The sequence below is a fragment of the Stenella coeruleoalba genome (genome assembly GCF_951394435.1).
Source record: "Stenella coeruleoalba genome assembly, chromosome: 20".
NCBI lineage: Eukaryota > Metazoa > Chordata > Mammalia > Artiodactyla > Delphinidae > Stenella > Stenella coeruleoalba.
The window spans coordinates 19347874-19366836 of NC_137166.1; the positions used below are offsets into that span (position 1 = coordinate 19347874).

Here is an 18963-nt window from a genome sequence, read left to right on the forward strand (position 1 = left end):
AGCTGTGGCCCTGGCCTGATGCCCTCATCTTATCTGCCAGCTAAGCTTGAAGGCAGGCTTAGCCTGCAGGGTTCAGAGCTGGCTCAACACATGTCTAAGAGCCAAGCAGACTTTATTTCTGCTGCAGCCTCTGCTGGTCAGGGTGCCTGTGCTTCTCCCCCCTCCACCCTTTGTGGCCACCACAGTGGCAGCAGCTGTGGCCCTTGGCCAACCTCACTGTCAAGGTTCAGCGATGCTGCAGTCGTAGCAGAAGTTGAAGTTGGTGGGGGGTGGGGGAACGGGGGGTGGCTGCTCAGGGATGGGCACATTTTCCAGCTCCAGCAACCGCAGCTTGGTTTCCATGGTCAGCAGCTGCTCCAGGTCCAGCCGTGTCTGCTCACTGCCCATGGGACTGCCCAGCAGGGCGCTCAGCCCATCTGTCCACAGGTGGAACTGGGGATGGGGCCATCTCCATGAGGGCCTTCCCGTCTCTTCCCCTGCCCGTCTGCCCGACTCTGCTCAGCCTGCCCGGACACTCACCTCCCGTTTGGATGGGGCAACGAAGTTGAGGTATGCCTCCTCCTCCCCGTGGTCATAGCTGACTGAGAAAGCCAACTCACAGACGTCCTGGGGAAGCAAGGGAGCCAGGAGCACTAAGCAGGGGGCACAGCAGGAGCGGGCGGGAAGGAGCCCCTGGTCCCCACTGCACTCACCTTGTTCTGCTTTCCCGAGCCCTTCTCCCGGACGTGGGGGCAGTCCTTGCCTGTCAGCAGTGCCCTGATGTTGGCCACAGGGACTGCAGGAAGAAGGTAGGGCTGACCACTGGGACCCCAGGCGGTCCCGGGGTGGGGCGGCGGTCTGGGAAGAGCAGGTGTCTGACCCCTACCCTGCCCTCCTTACGCTGCTCAGGCAGGCTCTCGGGGGTGGGCGGGCCGACGCCCTCCTCCACATCCCCATACTGCAGCACCTTGTGGTTGGGGGACAGGCAGCAGAACCACAGCTTGTCTGTGGGCAGAAAGGGTAAGAGGGAAGGAGTGACGAGAGGGACACGCCCTGACCCCAGCCCAGCCGCTCTCCAGCCCCACTGCCCAAGCAATGACCCTGGCGCCGTCGGCTGCTGATCTTGCGGAAGAGTGTCCCCTCGCAGAGGCGGAGCAAACGCTGCTGGCGGATCAGGCCCATGAGCTCTGGCTTCAGCTTCTCCCGCAGCTCCCTGGGGGAGGGGGGGAGGGGGCTCGCTGAACAGGACAACCTGGGCCTGAGTGAGGCCCAGGGGGCAGCAGGGAAGGTGGGGGCTAGGACTGGGACCCATCCCCACCAACTCACAGAATGGGAGGGGCCAGTGTGCCTTCCTGATGCAGCCGCTCTGTCTGCCGCAGGCGCAGGACCTCCCCGTAGGTGAGCGCATTCACCTTGGTTCGGAAGAGCTCCAGGGAGCTGGGCTTCAGGGCCAGCGTGCGGGCCAGCTGCTCCCGCACCACTTGCGTGACCTGGGGCCACCCCAAGCTTAGCTCAGGGCCTGAGTTCTGGGCCCCGACCCAGAACAATCCCCCGCCCTGGCCCAGGTTTCCCTGTTCCCACCCTACGCACCTTGTCGAAGTCTTCCTGAGTGGCCCGCATCTCCTTCCAGGTCTTATTCAGCAGCTGGATGCTCACACAGAAGAGCTCATGGAAGCTCTGGTCTTGGCCAAAGAACATGGGTGAAAAGTCCTGGGCAGTTTCGGAGCCTGGAGCGGGGGGGCAGGAGGGGCTCAGGGAGAAAGTGTGTGCAGCCCCTGGCCCTCTCTGCCCTTCCGTCCCCCGTTCCTGGACATGCTGTGCCCAGTACCACTCACAGGGCTCCCCGACATGGAGCAGTTCACACAGCAGCACAGTCAGCTGGATGCTGCTCCGGGCAAAGGGACACTCGTGCTTGTCCTCACGGCTGCTGTTCTCCAACACAAACTGGGGTGGTGGGAGCACAGGACGGGGTGGGGAGTCACGACTGAGGCTGTGGAGACCCCCCGCCTAGGTGGCAACCTGCCGTATCCCACCCCACCCTGTCACTGACCCGGCTGTAGGCGCTGGGCGCGTGTCTGGAGAAGTAGAGCATGTTGTCCAGGGCCAGCAGGCCAGGGGGCACGCGCTCCAGGTCCTGCGCAGGGTTGCTGTTCTGGGGGAAGGGGGAGAGGCAGCTGAGGAAGGGCCCAGCCCTCTGGAACAACAGCAGCCCTGGGTTGAGGCAAGGGCAGGGAGCTGGATAGGGGTCACTCACAGAGAAGCCCAGTTTGCGGAACTCGCGGGCACAGAGGGAACGGCGACGGTCAGCACTCAGCCCAGTGCCCAGGGACTCCCCCTCCGGTTCAAAGGCAGCCTGACGCAGGGCCTGCAGCTGCTCCCGCTGCTCCTGGGGTCGTTGTTGGAGTGGTGTTAAGATTGAAGATTCAAGGCCAAGCTCCAGCCGTCCCCAGCCTCGTGTGCCCCAAAGGCACCTACCTGGCTGTAGGGGTCCAGTGGCGTCCGCATGCGTGGCTCCAGCAGCCCCAGCGTAAGGGCCTGCAGTACATACAAGTGGTGAGCCATCTCGTCGCCCAGGGGCGCTGCACTATGGATGATGTGCTGGAGAACAGCCAGTTCACGGGTGTGAGTGTGGGCCACGAGGAGAGGAGCGGGGAAGGGTCTGCTTGGCCTGGTCCTTCCTACCTTGTAGATGAACTGGCGAAGGTTTCTCTGCCACAGGTAGTCAAGCATGTGCTGAGGTGGGTGGGAAGGGGACTCAGGTGATTTAGCCCCACCATGAGCACCCATCCTGCAGGCCCACTGTGGAGCACACTGCCCACCAGCTCCTCCCCCCACCAATCCAGCCACTGGTTGGACACCCACCTTACGTTCAGCAGCGCTGGCCCCCTGCAGCAAAGCTGTCAGCAGTGCCATGGCCTTGGTTTGCAGCTGCTGGTTCATCCTGAGACAGGAAGAGGGCTCAGCCGGCCATCCAAGGTCCAGCCCCGCTCCACTCATCTGCACCCCACCTCCAGACACTTACACCTGTAGGTGCACCAGCAGCCTATCCAGTGGCACCTCACTCTTGACCAGCTGGCCCAGGGCAGGGCTGCTCAAGGTCACACTCTCCAGCAACCCCAGGGCCAGGGGCTGCACAGATGCATCCATGAGGTTCATGTTCACATAGCACACCACCTTTAGAGGAGCAGGGGTTGTCACCACCTCAGCACCATGGAAGGCCAGACCCTGACACCACTCCACTGCCCCCACCTGTTACCCCTAGAAAAGCCCACCCACCTTCCTAACAAAGGGGATGCTGAGCGTCTCCCAGGACACCACACCATGCTCCATGAGCTCCAAGAAGGCCCTCAGTGCGAGGGCCAGCACCTCTCCTAGGCTGGGGAGACATGTGGGGCTGAGAGGACCAGACCAGGAGGCCCAGCCCCACCATGTCCACCACCCACCACAGCCCTGGGCTCACTCGTCCCCATCCTCAATGATGGAGCCTAGTCTCTGAAGCCCATCACGGCTGATGACTTCCCGGGTGAAGGTCATGTCTGGGGCCAGCAGAACGAGGTGCTGAAGGGCTTCCCGGCGCCCTTCACAACTCTCGCTCTGCAGCCCACGCAACAACCGCTCAGCCTCAAGGTCCTGCCAGGGGTGGGAGCAAGAACAGAGGTGAGGAGGTAAGGAGTGGGAACTGGGGATGTGGGGACTTGGGTGTCCACTAGGTGGGGCACTACTGGGCTGGAGCTGGGGTTAGGGCTGGGGCCTCCAGACCTAGGGCCCAGGTGCCAGTGGCGGGCAGAGAAGAGGCATAGCAGAGGGGCACAGAATGAGGGCATGGTCAGGAGGGACATTACTGGGGCAGTACTGAGGCACAGGATGCTGCCATTCTTGATCTCCGTGCGGTTCTGGAAAAGATGGCAGAAAATGAAGAGAAGTCAAGAAGGGCTCTGAGGATTGGTTAATTGGGGTTGTCAATAAGGGAGGATTTGGGAGTCAGTGAAAAGAAAGATCAGGTTCCAGAGAGTGGGATGATGACTCTGAGTCAGAGCCAGGTGGGTTAAAGGGGTCACAGAGTGGAATGTGGGGCGGGGAGGGGACTCACGTTCTCAGTGATGTATCTCCTGTGCCCATCAGCAAACTGTAGGGCATAGCGCTCAGAGTGAGGCAAGCTCCACCTGCGGGCAGCAGAGGCTCAGCGAGGAGGGTAGGGGGCGCCCTCTCCCTCCTGCCCTCCCACCAGCCACCCGGCATGCCCCGGCAGACCCGCACTCACGCGTCGCACACCTCCTTCAGCACAGCGGCCAGGGGTTTTGCCTACAAGTGGAACAGTCACTCACCGGATGGGAGTGGGAGTTGGGGAGGAGCCTGGGGGGGGGGGCTATTCGAGGGGAAAGGGGCAACCCGGAGGTAGGTGGTGGGGTGGACGGAGGCCAGACAGTCCGGGTGACCTGGTCCAGCTGGATGAGCTGCGGGATGGCGTCGCGCATCTGGACGGCGATCTTCACTACATTCCGCGGGGGCACCATAGTCTACCCGAGGTGGGGGCCTCTGTACTTTCCAGATGTGCAACTTCCCGCCGAGGGCACACCTGGTCTGAGGCCCCTGAGGACGAAGGTGTTCCTCTGCCCGAGACTTGGTTCCCGTGGCCCGCACTCACAGCCCAGGCTCCCACTCCCGACAAGGCGCCGCGGCCTTCCCAAGGGAGCCAGAGCGGAGGCTAGTTCCGCGGCCTTCCCAAGGGAGCCAGAGCGGAGGCTAGTTCCGGGTTGGAGTCCCGGGGGTAGGAGGGTAGGAGGGTGCCTGCCCCGCCCCGCCCCGCAGAGGCGGCCCCGCCCCGCCCCAAGGTGCGGCAGGTGGGGGTGGGGAGGGCGGGCTGTCAGCACCGCCACACCTTTTCCAGAAAGTTGACCCGCCCGTTCCCACCACCAATCCAGCACAGTCCCAGGGAGGATCCCTGAAAGAACCAGATCAAAGACAGCCTTAGGCATGGTCTTTATTCATTTGGACACTGTACAAATATTACAATTTCCTTTTGTTGCAAAAAGTATAAAAATAATCTTTATATAGGAATCCATTCGTTACTGCAAATCTTTCTAAATCTCTGCAAATGGCTCTAAATGAGGATAAATGAATAAACAAGAGGGGGACTGTGGGGCACAGGGAGGCCGGGCCAATCCTCAGGGACTCTCCCGACCAGATTCCTAGCTAGAGATCTCCATTCCTCCTGTTAGCAACCTGCCCGCCCCAACAGGTTCTCAGGGCCAAGGTCCAGCAAAAAGGGAGCACACGAGCGGTACAGAAGGAGCTGTGTGATCCGCGTGGGGAGAAGTGAAGGAGGCTAGGCTAGGTGCTGGCAAGTGCCCAGCCCCACCCCATGCTTCCTCCTGGAGGGGGAGGGGCTGGCAGGTACAGGGCAGTGGGGCTGGACGCGCTGCCCTAAGGAGGGTGATGGAGGGTCCTTGGATCTGTGCCACTGGGTGGCAGCTGAAACTGAACTCTGGGAGGGCCGGGGGAGGCTACCAGGTAGGGGAAGGCCTCCAAAAAGGAGTGGCAAACACTTTGGCTCCACAGTGGAGAGGGCTAAGCCCCTTTCCCCTGCTCTCCCAGCACAGAACAGGTGTTGGTGCAGGAGTGGGACTTGTGGCCAGAACTGTGCAGTGAGGGAAGGCTGGGGAAGCCAGGAGTCTACGGCTCTCAAGCTGTGTAGGGGTGGGGTGGGGGGAGGTCCCCAGGCAGCCCCCAGGTTAGACAGTCTGTGTCCCAGCCACAAAGGGCATGCCCCTGTCAGTCAGAGGTTGAGAACAGGCACATCAAAGAGGTCACAGACACCTTCACTCTCATCCAGGTTGTAGATGTAATCGTGGTCTCCAGGGGGTGGAGAAAGGCGGAGGAGGGGTGCAAACACTGCAGAGAGCAACAGGCTGAGGCCCCAGGGCCAAGACCCCACCCAGCAGACACCCAAACCCTGCCCACACACACTCACCCCCCACCTGCCTGGGCCACCTACCTTCTGAGGACATCAGCTCCTCCAAGAGCTCTGAGCTCATGCACTCTGGGGATGGAGGGAGAGCTCAGTTACATTCTGGCTCCTGCCTCTCCACCCACCAAAGCCCATGAAGGGGACCACCCAGCCACCATCAGGAACTTTACCCTTTGCCCAGGTACCGGGCACAATCATAAGGTCCTCAGAAGGGCAAGAAAACGGCCCTAACACCCAATGAGCTGTGCCCCTCACCCCAGCCCCAGGGAAGAACACAGCCCTACCTCGAGTGGGATCAAAGATTTCTGACAGCTCTTTGGGGAGCTCCAGAACTGAAAGACAAGAAAGCCATGCTCAAGGGCACAGAGATCCAGCCTGGTCCCACTCTAGCCCCCACTTCCCCAGATCCTTTATCACCCACCCAGGGGCTCCACACAGCTGAGATGTAGGCCCTGCACCAGACCAAGCCGGCACTGTCTGCAAGTCTCCCCTACCAGACCTGAATTCCTCGGTGCCAAAGGACCACTGTAGGTAATCGGTACAGCCCTTCTAACTCAGTGGTTTGGCAGAAGGGCAGCACACCCTCTCCATTTCTAAGCTCAGAGTACATACCCTGTCTGATGGAGGATACTCTGTCTGATGCAGGATGCCCTGTCTGACAGAGGATGTCCTGTCCATCCCTGCCCTTGCTAAGCACCTACTTGGTGCCAGGCTCAGAGACCACAGCCCAGGCCAGTCACCTGGCAGAGGAGGAGGCACTCTTAAATAGGGGATAGTGCTACAGGGTGATGACACTGCTACAAAGGTCTAACCAGGAGGACACACATGGGAAACAGAGGAAAGGAGTGCTGGAGCTGGATCACGAGGGATTTCATATGCCAGGTTTAGGGGCTCTGGTTTTATCCAGCAGACCTTTGGGAGCTGTTAAAGGTAATTTTGTAAACAGAGAAATGCCAGTCAGGCTGTGTTTCAAACAGATTCTTGTCAGTCGGGGTGAAGAAGATGCTGAAGAACTTAGGATAGAGGTGGCTGGCAGTGATCCTGAGTGTTAGGATACATGAGGCCATCCATGGGGGATGTCTGCAAGAGAACTCACTAAGCTGATGTGGGGTGGGGAGCAGGACAAGAAGGGAGGAGGAGATAGAGCTGGAGTTGACCCCAGGTGTCAGGCCTGGGTGACTAGGGCCAGTGGTCGGGTATGCACAAAGGTGGAAATCCAAGTTTCAGTTGAGGACACATGGGAATGAAGTGCCCACTGGATGTGCAGAGGAAGGCACGTGGACACAAGAGGTAAAGTTCAGGCAAAAGGCCTAGGCAAGATGGAGGCTGGGATTCATCTACCCAGAACTGGGGCCCTCCACAGGTTTGGAATGAGCCAGAGATCTGGGAAACCAGATTTAAAGCCATGCCAGGGAGAGGTCAGAAGAAGAAGCCAATTAAGGGAGAAGAACCAAGAGCTGACATCATTAATGCCAAAGGAGAAAAAAGAGCATCAACACAGAGCAGGAGAGCACCAGAGCAAATTGGCCAGAAACCTGCTGGAGCTGGCTGTCAGAGCTGGGCAACTTATCAAGAGTAGCACTGGTGTAGCATGGGGTGGGGGTTTGGGGTCCTGACTGCCGCAACCCGAAGGCTGACTAGGAGACCAGCGTATGGAGTAGAATGGAGATGACTTTATCAAGGAGTCCAAACACAGAGGATACAGGGAAGAAGAAAGAGAGAGACACAGGCGATGAAGTGTCATTTAACGAGGAGAGACTTAGCAGTGCTTGAGGGCCGAGGAGAATGAGTCCTGGAAAAAGCAAACACTCAAGTCACAAGATGGAGAGGAGACACCCGGCAGATGACACCACCTCTCCTAAGAACATACTGCCCACCTTTGGAGCCTGAGGGCCATACCACAGCCCGTTCCCCAGGAGAGCATTCACACCTTCCTTGAGACCAGGGTCCAAGGGGTGGCAGGCAGGGCTTGAGGGAGGGCCAGGGAGTTCTGTGTCAGCCCAGGAAGGGGGCAAAGGGGCACCAGCACCAAGCCAGAGGCCAGGCTCCTCACCTTGGCTGGCAGAGCTCTGGTTGATGGCAGGGGGCTGGCCAGCTTTGGCTGAGGAGATAGGAGAGTTGGGTTCCAAGCCCAACTCTGTTTCTGACCTAGGACTGTCTGAGGCTGGGTTCTCACTGCTGCCAAGGGGACAAGTACTCACCACCTGTGGGGTCTGCCTTGATGGGCTCAAAGGAGGTAGAAGGGTTGGGTCCGGATGAACTGCTATTGCTGCTGCTGCTGCTGCTGCTGTCCAACAGGGCAGAGGACTGCAGCGGCCGGGTGTCCAGTGCTGTCAGGCCTAGCGGGAGGGAGCTGAGCTCACCACCATCCTTGTTATCGGTTCCAGGGATAGCACTCACTGCAACCACATCCCCCAAACCCAGTCACTTGGGGACAGGAAGCAGGGTATTGAAGCTGGCCCTGCTAGAAGCCACAGCCAGGATGATTAGCACCCTAGTTCCTAGGCCCAAGGAAAGTTAGGCACTGCCCATCACTCCCAAAAAGGTAACGTGAAAATCAGTCACTGAAGGAGACAAGGGCATGAAGCCTGCAGGAGGGAGACTCACGGACATGGCCCCTGTGACCACACTTCAAGAGGGGCTGCCAGGGCAACTGTGACACTGGCAGATCTGGGGGAAAACTGCCACCACTAATGCCCCTTCACACAGTCAGAACTTCCCTGTTAACAAGGGCCATTCGCTGCACTAGCAAGGAGAGGCCTGCGGGATGGGGGAGCAGGAGAAAGACCACCACAGGGTCCCTTCCACTCTGAGTACAGCATTCCATCACACAGAGGTATTGCCTCTTGGGCCCCAGAAATCACCCCATCACCACCACGCCATTGTGCCTCACCTGTGAGCTCAGCGGCTGGACCGGCCACCCCCTGGGCTTCGGTGCTGCCGGGAACAGGGTTGGGGGTGGTCACCTGGGGACTGCTTGGGCGTGAGGCATCCTGGGGCGGGACCAGAGCAGGCTTGGGCAGAGGCGGAGGGGTAGAGACAGCAGGTGGGCTCTGGAGCAGATCTTCGGGTGGCGGCACAGGCACCGCCACAGGTGGTGAGCTCCATGCCTCCTTGTTCACCAGCAGCACCTCGATGGGGCCACTTATGCTCTTCAGGTGAATCTGGTACTTCTTCTGCCCATTGAGGCCCTACCGGTGAGGGTGTGGGGTGGAGGACAGGTGGAATTGGAAGCAGGCCCGGCTCCTGCCTGACCCTGGGCAAGGGCCAGTGTCCTCTCCCACCCTAGGCTGCCCGTTCTCCTAGATAACCTCAAACCCCAGGCCTCCCCCTACCTGCCCCACCCGGGACTTATCGGGCTCCACAGCCAGCACCCGCCCTCAACCAACCCCACATGGCTGGGCTGAGCACCCACCTCTGGGATGGGCACCTCCAGGCTGGTGCCCGATGGGGCCCGGATGGCAAGGAGGGTGTCTCCTAGGATGACAAGGAGGATGGATCAAGGCCCACGGGATCAATCTGAACTGAGAATGGAGTGCCTATCCCTTAGAGTAAGGAAGGAGATCATGGTTTCTGAGGAGCTGGACAGTAGGCTGGGGCAGAGAACTAAAGCTTTTCTCCTCCTAAGAGCCCAGGGGTCAGCAATCAGAAAATCTGGGTTCAGACACATAGAGCAAAAGATTGCTGGCCATGGGCACCTCACTTGATTGACGGGGCTGCTCCCCAAGCGTAGATGTTCTAGCCAAGGCCAACATCCCTTCCCCTGAACCAGACTGGGAGAGGCAAGATGAACAAGAAACAGTTCCTGTACCTACAAGGCAACTAAACTAACTGTAGACTGGAAGTGGGCACCGTTGCCCCCTGCATACAAGCATACATGAACATGCAAACACACGTTCTCCCTTGTATGCTTCTGTCACACGTGAGAAGCCAAACCTAGGGGACGATGCAGGTAGGGATTGACCCAGGGACCCAGCCCAGGATTCTTGTACCCTCTCAGTATGGTTAGCCTCCATAGGGTCCCAGTGACCCTCAAACCCAGGACTTACCCTGTCTGGTTCTTCTTTGGGCGGGCCCCAGGAACCCTCTTAAGAGACAGAAATCTCTTGGGCACTGAGTCCACTGCTCAGGGCTGTGGCTCAACCCATCCCCACCCCCATCTCCCCCTACCCAGGCTCTGCTCACCAGCAAAGCATCTGCAGATGTCCTCATGAGTCACGTAGGCCAAGGTGTGGGGGTTAAGGAGAACGGCTGATACCCTGCCCGTGGCGACAGATGGCTGACCACAGAGAAGACCCAGCTCTCCAGCAGAGGTCTGACATATATGCTCTCAAAGAAAGTCCTGAGGCCTGGGGTCTACATGGGGAGGGATCACAGTCCAAGACTGGTGGGCGAGAGGCTCTGAGGAGGGAGCCTGAGGCTGGAACCTGGCCAGGAGCTGTAGGACCACCCTCCCAAGAGGGATAGGGACTAGTGGACCACAAGCAAACCCAGCTGGACTAGAGGGCCCCTCGCCCACTCCCCTGGAGCAGGGACTGCCAGGAGGATATCAGCTGTTCTGCACATCCTCTGTGACGTTCCGGATGCTCTGCTGCACCCACACCTTGTGCTGGTCTAGTTCTTGCTCTCGCTGCTGCAGCTCCTCGATCTCTGCCTTGAGCTCAATCAGCTTGTCCGCGATCTCCCGGGTATTGCAGCCAGGCCCCACGCCCCTGAGCCCGGGGAGTGGAGCTGAGAGGGGCTGCCAGGAACTCTGGGTCCCACGGCCCCTGCTCTCTCTTTCACCCTCCACCCCACACCCCTGACGCTTCTGGGTAGGAGATCCCGTTGCCCTCCCTGGTGCCCCCACTCACTTCCACTGGATGCTATTCTTGGATTTTTTCTCGATCAGCCCGATACCTTCCAGCACGTTAGTAATGTCATAAATCCGCCGCTTCTGGCGAACAGCTAGGGTGTCAGCTGCCTGGCAGGCAGAAGAGAGTGGGGAATGCTCAGCCCCACTCTCAGGTGAGACTTAGTCTGGAGTAGTCTGAAAAGGGGGTGGCCTTGATTCCAACCCTCCTCCCAGGCACTACAGCAGCTCGGGACTGTGGGGCGGGAAGAGGCCTGGCGCCGCCTGAGCTGGTGTTCTGATGCTCTTCTCCCCACACCTGCCGGGGAGGGCCACGAGGACCAACACCTGCAGCCCCAAGCCTGGCACATAGCTGACGCCCAATGGCCTCGGCCGAATGAATGAAACAGCTCCCGGCCTCCCTCCTGTGAGAAAGCACATGGATGGCGGCCTGTTCTGAGGGCTCAGCTGGGCCGCCCCGGGGGTTCCCGCTACCGGCCCAGGCCTGGTCCACCATCCCCCCTGTCGCCCCTTAGCCCGGGCCTCACCAGCTTGAGGTCAAGCACGCCGTCCTTTGCCTCCTGCAGAAGCGACACGAACTTGGTAGTGAGAAGTCCCAAACTCTTCTCGTGCCGGCTTGGGGTGCCCGGGGGCGGCGGCGCCTGTGGCCCGGCCTCCGCCATAGCGCCCTCCCGCCACCTCCCCTCAGCCAGGCCAAGCCAGGCCGGCGCCGCCGCCACTTCCGCTTCCGTTCCTGGCCTCCTGGCCGCCGGCGCCAGCATCGCTGCTTCCGCTTCCGCTCCGCACCCTCCCAGGGAATCCAGCACAATTCACCTCTGCGAACACAGCCGAAAAACTTCGGGGACCATCAACAATTGTCCAACCGCCGAAGAGGACGAAAATAACCCCAGGATCCCCGGAGACCAGCGTTGTTAAGGAAGGATGTGGAGGAAGTCTTTGGGCAGCCCTGGCAGCAGGGAAGGAGGAGCCATTGGAACCTTACGGGCTGGTCAACCTGCCCCAACTCCACTAACTCTACCCCAACCCGCATCTCAGGAGAGGAGACTGTGCTGCCTGATGAACCCAGTGTGTTTCCCCAAACCTGCTCCTAAAGGCTGCCACACTGTCTTGGGATCACCCATCCTATTGCTGTCCTTCACTTCCTGCCAAACAGCAAGCACTAACTACATCTAGCTTGTCCACTTGTCTCCATCCCCACTCTCTTTCCCTGACCCCAGCCTCATCTTTCTCTTATCTCCACACTGCAGTGCTCAGAGGCCATGGGATTATAACCACTTTTCAACCAGTGCAAACATGTTTACCTATGTGTAAATATATGTAAAGCGCTTAGAGCTGTTCCTGGCATGTGGGAGGACTGTGTGTTTGCTAGTATCATTTCGTTATTTTTAACATTGTCATTATTTATTATTGTTTACTTTAGGTCAAGTTGTTTGGGAAACAGGGATGTGCCTGCAAGAAGTTTACTGAGAAGCCACACTTGTAAAGGAGTAAGACAGGCAGAATCGGGCAGAGAGGAGAATTAAACTGCTATGCAGTTAAAATAGAGGCCTCAGAGACTTCCCTGGCCGTCCAGTGGTTAAGACTTTGCCTTGCAATGCAGGGGGTGTGGGTTCGATCCCTGGTCAGGGAGCTAAGATCCCACATGCCTCACGGCCAAAATACCAAAACGTAAAACAGAAGCAATATTGTAACAAATTCAATAGAGACTTTAAAAATGGTCCACATCAAAAAACTCTTGGGCTTCCCTGGTGGCGCAGTGGTTTAGAGTCCGCCTGCCGATGCAGGGGACGCGGGTTCGTGCCCCGGTCCGGGAAGATCCCACATGCCGCGGAGCGCCTGGGACTGTGAGCCATGGCCGCTGAGCCTGCGCATCCGGAGCTTGTGCTCTGCAACGGGAGAGGCCACAACAGTGAGAGGCCCGCGTACCGCAGAAATAAATAAATAAATAAAATAAGCAAATTTATTTTTTTAAAAAATCTTTAAAACAGAGAACTTGGCCCATCCTACTCGGAGCTCTGAAACTGGGGTGACTCTTCCAAGGCCTTCCAAGGCAAGGGTACCTGGCCTTTATACCCTAACATTGACTGAGAGACTCAGCTGTGAGACCTCAGCAGCCTACATTTCTGGCAGCTGGGGGAACAAGTATCTTTGTCCTGAAGGGTGGATTCGGGTAATAGCCAGTGTCCACTACATTATTACTACCTAGTAGTCCCTTCCATGGCTCCCTTTAACTCCCAAGACAAACATAGCTTTCATAGCCCTTCCACCTGTCTCTGCGATCACCTACCACACACCGTCTTCACGACAGCCTGTCATCTCTTGCTCCTGTGCAGAGGCACACCCACCTCTGAAGGGCCCGTCAACACAGTTGTCACACTGTGATGTTGCCTACACCCATATTTGCACACCTCGCTCTCCATCCAGGTTGGGGCCATCTAGTTCATGTCTGTATCCTGAGCACAACAGATCCTGCATAGGCTGCTCAAGTCTCAATGATCACAGGGAGTACACCCCCCCTCCCCGCGAGGAAGTGGCGCCCAGCCCTCCCCACTCTGTCCCACAATGCAGATGCTCTTTCCTGTTGGGAATAAAGTACCAGAGACTCAGCTTCCTTCCTTTCTGCATGTGGCCTTGGAGAGGGCGGGACCTTGGAGGGAGGAGGGAGCTCCTGGGCAGAGAGGTGGGACAGAGGCTTCCTTGGGGAGAGGAAGTCTCTTGCTGCATGCTGAGGTGTGGGTCTCATGAGCCAGTGGTGGGAGTACCCAGCTCTGCCAAGAAGGCCAGGGGAGAGGGCCATCCTCAAGGCCAAGGCTATCTGTGGAGGAGGGAGAACTGGACGCCTGGCCAAGCCTGGTGAGTTCCATATCAAACTGTCCTCTGCAACTCAGAGCAGGAGCGGTGTCCAGTGGAGGCCCATGCCTACCCTGTTTCACTTGCATCTGAGGGGCAAAACTGAGAAACCCGGCAGGCAAAGGTGTCTCAGGTTCCTTCCCATCACACCCACCTCCCTCTCATTTCCGGAGGGGGCTGGGCAAGAACCTTCCTCCTTCTCAGTGGGGCCTAGACGGAGGCTGCAGCTCAGAGGCGCTCCCACTCTACTTGCTCTAACCTGGACCTTCGCCCCTATTCCTACCTCCGCTCCGGCTCCACCAGCCATGGACTCAGCAACCAGGGACAAAATGCAGCCCGCACTTCCCCCTGGTATGAGCCCTTCTGGGTGGGCTGAGGGGGGGATGGTGGCAAGAAAGATGGGGATGGTGGGGTTGGTCCTCCCTGCCAGGTCTGGCTGGAGCTCTATAGGGAGGGCAGGGAGAGGAGTGGACTGCCCTGGGGGACAGGCCGAGGGGTAGGAAGGGGAGCAGATTTGGCAGCCACTTCCTGCAGGCCCTGCCCAACTGACGCGGCTGCCCAGGCTCTTCCTGCCCAGGGCCTGAGTGGCCGGAGCAGGAGAGGGCGGAGCAGCTGGCCCGGGGTGCAGCACTCAAGTGGGCCTCGGGCATCTTCTACCGGCCAGAGCAGCTGGCCAGGCTCGGCCAGTACCGTAGCCGCGAGGTGCAGCGTACCTGTTCCCTGGAAGCACGCATCAAGGTGGGCATCAGGCAGGAGGCAGGAGTGCTGAGGGCGGGCTGCAGGACTGGCCAGGCCTCACTGGCTGCCTCTCTCCCACAGTCGGTGGTGCAGTCATACCTGGAGGGTGTGAAGACCGGTGTGCGGCAGCTGGCCTGGGCCCTTGAGGCGGTGCAGGGAGCCCGCGAAGCCCTGGGCCAGGCTCATGGGTTGCTCTGGGGTATGGCTGAGGCTGCACAGACCCTAGAACCCCTGCGGGAGCAGGTTGTGCAACACAAGCAACTGCAGGCCATGTCTCAGCTGCTGCCCCGGCTGCGAGCTGGTGAGTGTGTAGGGCCCTAGGCCGCAGTCCTCCGACAGGTAGTCGACAAACACCATCACTGATCAAGGGCCTGGGGCGCCAGTGGGAGATTGCATGGATGGACACGTGGGCGACCTCCCAGACAGTAACTCAGGCTTCAAATGGCATATGAAGCAAGGGTGCATATTAGTTCATTCTGGGGTTCCCAAGCATGGGATATCTGAGTCAGGACTGACACCAAGTGGCTCTGGCCAACCTGGCTGTTAATTTACTAAACTATTTCCCTAACGGGGTGGATGAATAGCCACTTGTATGTTCCCCGCAGTTCCTCCCTGCCTTCCCTCCAAGATCCCTGACTTCCTCATGTTCCATCAGCTCAAGGGTTTACCCCTGGCCCACCATGTAGGCCCTTCCCTGGGTCCTTTCAGATTGACCAATGCTCTACTGTACTGATAATTAAATATTTTACACATCACCCCAGCCCCAGGGCCTCAGCATCTACTGCTATACCCACTGCACAGGTGGGAAGGCTGAGACCCAGGGCTGCCTCTTCTCCCCGCTTAGTGCCTGCTGCATTGGCCCACACACAGACCCTGATTGATGCCCAGCGACTCTTGGAGGCATATGTGAGCCTTCGGGAACTGGAGCAGCTACAAGAGGAGACGTGGGCACCTCTTGGGGGCCTGGAGTTGCCAGTGTTCGAGGGGCTGGGCCCTCTGGCTGAGGCTCTGGGCCAGGCTGTGGAGGCGGCTGCAGGGGCTGCAGGGCGGCTGGCACGGGAGGATCCAGCCCTGCTGGTGGCTGCTATGCGTGTGGCCGAAGTGGACGCTGGGCGCACAACCTCCCTGGAGCAGGCTGCCCGGGACTGGCGGCAGCGCTGTCTGCGGGCACTACAGGAGGGCTTGGAGCAGATCCACTTTGGGACACCTCTGCAGCCTGGGCCAGGGGCACTAGCAGAGTGGCTGGAGGCTCTGCGGGTGGCTCTACCAGCAGAGTTGGCCGCGGCTGAGGCACTGGTAGCACCCTGCTGCCCACCACACTACAACGTGGTCCGGCTGTGGGCCCACACCCTGCACAGCGGCCTGCGCCGCTGCCTGCAGCAACTCCTGGAAGGGCCTCAGCTGGAAGCTGCCGATGCCTTCACCTTGCTGCATTGGGCACTGCATGTGTACCTGGGGTCAGTGTCCCTGGGGCAATGGGAAGTGGGTTCATCAAAGGCTGGAGGCTCAATGTAACACTGGGCTACCCATGTCTAGGCCAGAAATGATGGGGAGCCTGGAATTAGGGCCCGAGGCTGATGTGTCTGATCTGGAGCCCCTCCTGACCCTGGAGAACATCGAGCAGTTGGAGGCAATATTTGTGGCCAAAGTCCAGGTGAGTAGTTGGGGCCTGGGTTCAGAGCAGCTCTGCGACCAGCTGTGGGCCTGTATCTGTGGAGTCGCATGTCCACCTGTCTCTAGCAGTGTCAGTGCCCTGCTACATACTGCTGCACCTTGCCCCTTTCCCCAGGCAAGTGTGGCCCAGTGGCTGCAGAAGGCACTGGACGGGGATGTAGCTGAGTGGGGCCGAGAGCAGGAGCCTGACACAGACCCATCTGGCTTCTACCACTCACCAATGCCAGCCATCGTGCTGCAGGTGGGTGAAAAGTGGCAAGGCAGGGGGGCAGCTCTCATAGGGAAAGGGAAAGAGGGCAGGACTAGGACTCTGCTGATGGCTGCCCATCCCTGCCTGTAGATCCTGGAAGAGAACATTCGCGTGACCAGAATGGTCAGTGAGTCACTGCAGCGGCGGGTGCATGGCATGGCGCTGTCAGAACTGAGCGCATTCCTAAGGAGGTCTGCCAAGGCACTGACCCACTCCCAACCCCTGGCCCTGATCCTGGGGCAGCGCTAAGGGGCTCTGAGTGATAAGACACACCTGTGGAAAAGGGCTCCTTCAAAACAGGGCCTTGGGTATCTTGGAGGTGGGGCCAGAGTACCAAGGACTGGGGTTGCACAGAGTGACAGCAGATACAGGAGCCGCCTCTGCCCTTTGCAGCTTCAGTGATGCTCTGATCCGATTCTCCCGAGACCACCTCAGGGGGGAAGCAACGGCCCCTCATTACGTGCCCTACCTACTGGCCACCCTCAACCACCAATCAGCACTCAGGTACCAGGAGGCCCCCGCCGAACCCCACCTTCACTAACCCCTGACTGAACACCTATTAGGTATGGACCCAGCTCACCCTAGGCCTTTCGGAATTTTGGACTCACATAGCCCTGGGGTTCCTATCCTAGTTCTACTAATTACTAGCTGTGTGACCTTGGGCCAGTTACCTAATCTTTCTGAATCTTGCTTTTGTCATCAGTAGTATATGGGTAATAATGGACATTCTGAGAATCACATGAGATAACATAAAATGTACCTACCACAGTACCTGGCACATGGTGTCAATTATTCATTCATTCAACAAATATTTATCAAGGCCCTACTCTGTGCCAGGTTATGCCTGGCATTACAGCTGTGAACGAAACAAAAACATTCCCTTCCTCTTGGGTCTCATGTTCTTTGGGGTGGGGGCAGAGAGGACAAACAAATTAACGATGATTCTGACTCCCTCCTGACTGGGATTAACTCTCTCCCCTTACTGAAACAGAAACTGAAAGACATGACTTGCCCAAGGTCACACCGCGAATTAGAGGCAGGTGCAGCTGGCCTATGTCCCTTCTAGTTCGCTGAGCCCACCACTCCCATCGTCAATCCGTGGCCCAGACTTTCAGAAGTGCAGGGAGCCGCCCTTCTTGCCCCCTCACGGAACACACTTGCGGCACTAGGTGGCGCCCGAGTGGCTAGACAACGGAGGGCCTCTCGGGCCTTGGCCTTGGTCCTGAAGCCGTACTTTTGGTCGGTCCAGCTCCTCCGTGTCCGTCCTGCAGCCCGACTGGGTGGCTCCAGGGGCCTTGGCTCCGGTGGAGGCAGCGCTGGACGAGTTGCAGAGGAGGATCTGCCGCCTGGTGTTGGAGGCGCTGCTGGCGGAGCTACAGGTGAGGCTTCAGACGGAGATGGGGGTGGGAGAAGGAGATACAGCGTATGCATGGGGGGGGTCTCTGCGGGGAATGCCGGATCTGAATCGTCCCTCCAGCCGCGTCTCTGACCTCCGCTCCAGCCCCTATTCGCTGCTCTGCCCTCTCGCCGGTGGCTGTCGAGCCCAGAGCTGCTGGATGACGTGTGCGAGCGGACCGCGAGCTTCTGCCAGGACTTCCGACACGTGCGGGATCCTGCGGTCCAGGTGCGTTTGCGGGGGAAGGCTGGGGAGGGGGGAAAGCGCCCATGGGAAAAGCGTCCTGGAACCATTTGATCGTGCTCTCCGCAGCTGCTGCTGGCTGAGGCGGAGCGTACCGTGGTGCTGCAGTACCTACGTGCGCTGATGCAAGGCCGCCTAGTGTGCCGCGGTGCTGACGAGCGGACCCAGGCGGCCGAGCGCCTGCGGCACGATGCCGCCCAGCTTCGGGAGCTTTTCCTCGGTTTGGTGAGAATCTGGGTGAGCAGATGGGCGGGAGTCTCAGTGGTTGGGTAGGGGCCGAGGGCTGGAGAGAGACCAACCCCGACGTGTTCAGGGCCTGGAGGAGAGCGTTCAGTGCGCGCCAGTGCTGCTCGCCTTGAGGGAGCTGCTGAACCTCCGCGACCCCACGCTGCTTGGTCTCGAGGTGGCAGGCTTGCGGCAACAATTTCCCGACGTGAGGTGCGAAGACCGGCTGGGAAGGGAGGAGGGACCCGGGGGGGCTGGGCGGGGCTTACGCACCTGTACTCCATAGCGAGGATCACGTCTCCGCCCTCTTGGACCTGCGCGGGGACGTGTCCCGAGAGCAGCGCCTGGCCGCACTCAGCTCTCTGCAGGCCGGCCCGCAGCCCTCGCCCCCAGCGGGTGGACGCGCACTCTTCAGCCTCGTGCCAGCACCTGCACCCCCGCTGTCCTCCTGCCTCCCCTCGGGGTCCTGTGCCTGACCCTCGGCTGCCCCCAGAATAAAGCCACGGCCCCCGTACGCCTGAATTGTGTGCGTTGGAGAAGGGGGGATAGAAATAAAAGTCCCCGCGAAGGTCAGGGGTTCCAAGTGCAGTGACATACCTAAGGTATCCTGTCTCTAGTTCTGAAATACGTCTGCGCCCCACCTATCCCGGCATCAGACCTGTATATGGGCTGCTTTCCAAGCACCCGGGCTCCCGCCGCTGTATGCGGACTACATCCCCACGTGTCCGTGCGCCAGCAGCGAGCTCGCGTCTCCCGCGCGACTGCTGAGTCCAACTATGGAGGCGGAG

General features: G+C 59.3%; 3 protein-coding genes across 11 annotated transcripts; 1 reads left to right on the forward strand and 2 right to left on the reverse strand.

The window, feature by feature from the left end:
• Positions 1–14: 14 nt before the first annotated feature.
• ELMO3 (engulfment and cell motility 3) lies at positions 15–4743 on the reverse strand. Of its 4 annotated transcripts, none has more exons than XM_079906418.1 (20): positions 4416–4743; positions 4241–4281; positions 4070–4142; positions 3822–3872; positions 3440–3609; positions 3256–3355; positions 3002–3153; positions 2842–2920; positions 2662–2712; positions 2455–2514; positions 2234–2365; positions 2030–2131; positions 1815–1923; positions 1570–1706; positions 1306–1469; positions 1080–1192; positions 880–984; positions 693–775; positions 520–606; positions 15–432 (listed from the first exon to the last, which is right to left on the reverse strand). In XM_079906418.1, the coding sequence occupies exons 1-20, from the start codon at positions 4491–4493 to the stop codon at positions 220–222; spliced, it is 2100 nt and encodes a 699-aa protein (XP_079762544.1). In that variant the 5' UTR covers positions 4494–4743; the 3' UTR covers positions 15–219. The 4 variants fall into 4 exon arrangements, with proteins under 4 accessions (XP_079762544.1, XP_079762542.1, XP_079762543.1 ...); XM_079906416.1 differs by having other exon boundaries at positions 2455–2577; positions 4416–4508; XM_079906417.1 differs by having other exon boundaries at positions 2455–2712.
• Positions 4744–5607: 864 nt separating this feature from the next.
• On the reverse strand, positions 5608–11498 carry E2F4 (E2F transcription factor 4). 3 transcript variants are annotated; one of them, XM_079906439.1, is made up of 10 exons: positions 11327–11498; positions 10801–10910; positions 10498–10659; positions 10133–10176; positions 9363–9424; positions 8841–9138; positions 8149–8346; positions 6232–6279; positions 5975–6019; positions 5608–5871 (listed from the first exon to the last, which is right to left on the reverse strand). In XM_079906439.1, exons 1-10 carry the CDS (start codon positions 11459–11461, stop codon positions 5756–5758), a joined length of 1218 nt encoding a protein of 405 aa, XP_079762565.1. In that variant the 5' UTR covers positions 11462–11498; the 3' UTR covers positions 5608–5755. The 3 variants fall into 3 exon arrangements, with proteins under 3 accessions (XP_079762565.1, XP_079762567.1, XP_079762566.1); XM_079906441.1 differs by having other exon boundaries at positions 8149–8286; positions 11327–11497; XM_079906440.1 differs by lacking the exon at positions 6232–6279.
• Positions 11499–13255: 1757 nt separating this feature from the next.
• EXOC3L1 (exocyst complex component 3 like 1) lies at positions 13256–18810 on the forward strand. 4 transcript variants are annotated; one of them, XM_079906422.1, is made up of 14 exons: positions 13256–13652; positions 13926–14000; positions 14212–14387; positions 14469–14688; positions 15232–15844; positions 15924–16041; positions 16177–16302; positions 16402–16502; positions 16705–16815; positions 17561–17690; positions 17813–17935; positions 18020–18175; positions 18264–18388; positions 18462–18781. In XM_079906422.1, exons 1-14 carry the CDS (start codon positions 13541–13543, stop codon positions 18649–18651), a joined length of 2376 nt encoding a protein of 791 aa, XP_079762548.1. In that variant the 5' UTR covers positions 13256–13540; the 3' UTR covers positions 18652–18781. The 4 variants fall into 4 exon arrangements, 3 of the variants coding, with proteins under 3 accessions (XP_079762548.1, XP_079762547.1, XP_079762546.1); XM_079906421.1 differs by lacking the exon at positions 13256–13652 and having other exon boundaries at positions 13665–14000; positions 18462–18810; XM_079906420.1 differs by lacking the exon at positions 13256–13652 and having other exon boundaries at positions 13665–14000; positions 14212–14688.
• The last annotated feature ends 153 nt before the right edge of the window (positions 18811–18963 follow it).

Coding starts and splice junctions, on each gene's coding strand:
- ELMO3 (XM_079906417.1), bottom strand. CDS start 4,493: ATGGTGCCCCCGCGGAATGTAGTGAAGATCGCCGTCCAGATGCGCGAC. Junction 3,873..4,069: donor GGAGATACATCACTGAGAAC/GTGAGTCCCCTC, acceptor CATCTTTTCCAG/AACCGCACGGAGATCAAGAA. Junction 776..879: donor CGAGAGCCTGCCTGAGCAGC/GTAAGGAGGGCA, acceptor TTCTTCCTGCAG/TCCCTGTGGCCAACATCAGG.
- E2F4 (XM_079906439.1), bottom strand. CDS start 11,461: ATGGCGGAGGCCGGGCCACAGGCGCCGCCGCCCCCGGGCACCCCAAGC. Junction 10,177..10,497: donor GAGGATGTGCAGAACAGCTG/ATATCCTCCTGG, acceptor TAACCCCCACAC/CTTGGCCTACGTGACTCATG. Junction 8,347..8,840: donor TCCAGCCGCTGAGCTCACAG/GTGAGGCACAAT, acceptor ATGTGGTTGCAG/TGAGTGCTATCCCTGGAACC.
- EXOC3L1 (XM_079906420.1), top strand. CDS start 13,715: ATGCCTACCCTGTTTCACTTGCATCTGAGGGGCAAAACTGAGAAACCC. Junction 16,042..16,176: donor TATTTGTGGCCAAAGTCCAG/GTGAGTAGTTGG, acceptor CCCTTTCCCCAG/GCAAGTGTGGCCCAGTGGCT. Junction 17,691..17,812: donor CGCTGCTGGCGGAGCTACAG/GTGAGGCTTCAG, acceptor CCTCCGCTCCAG/CCCCTATTCGCTGCTCTGCC.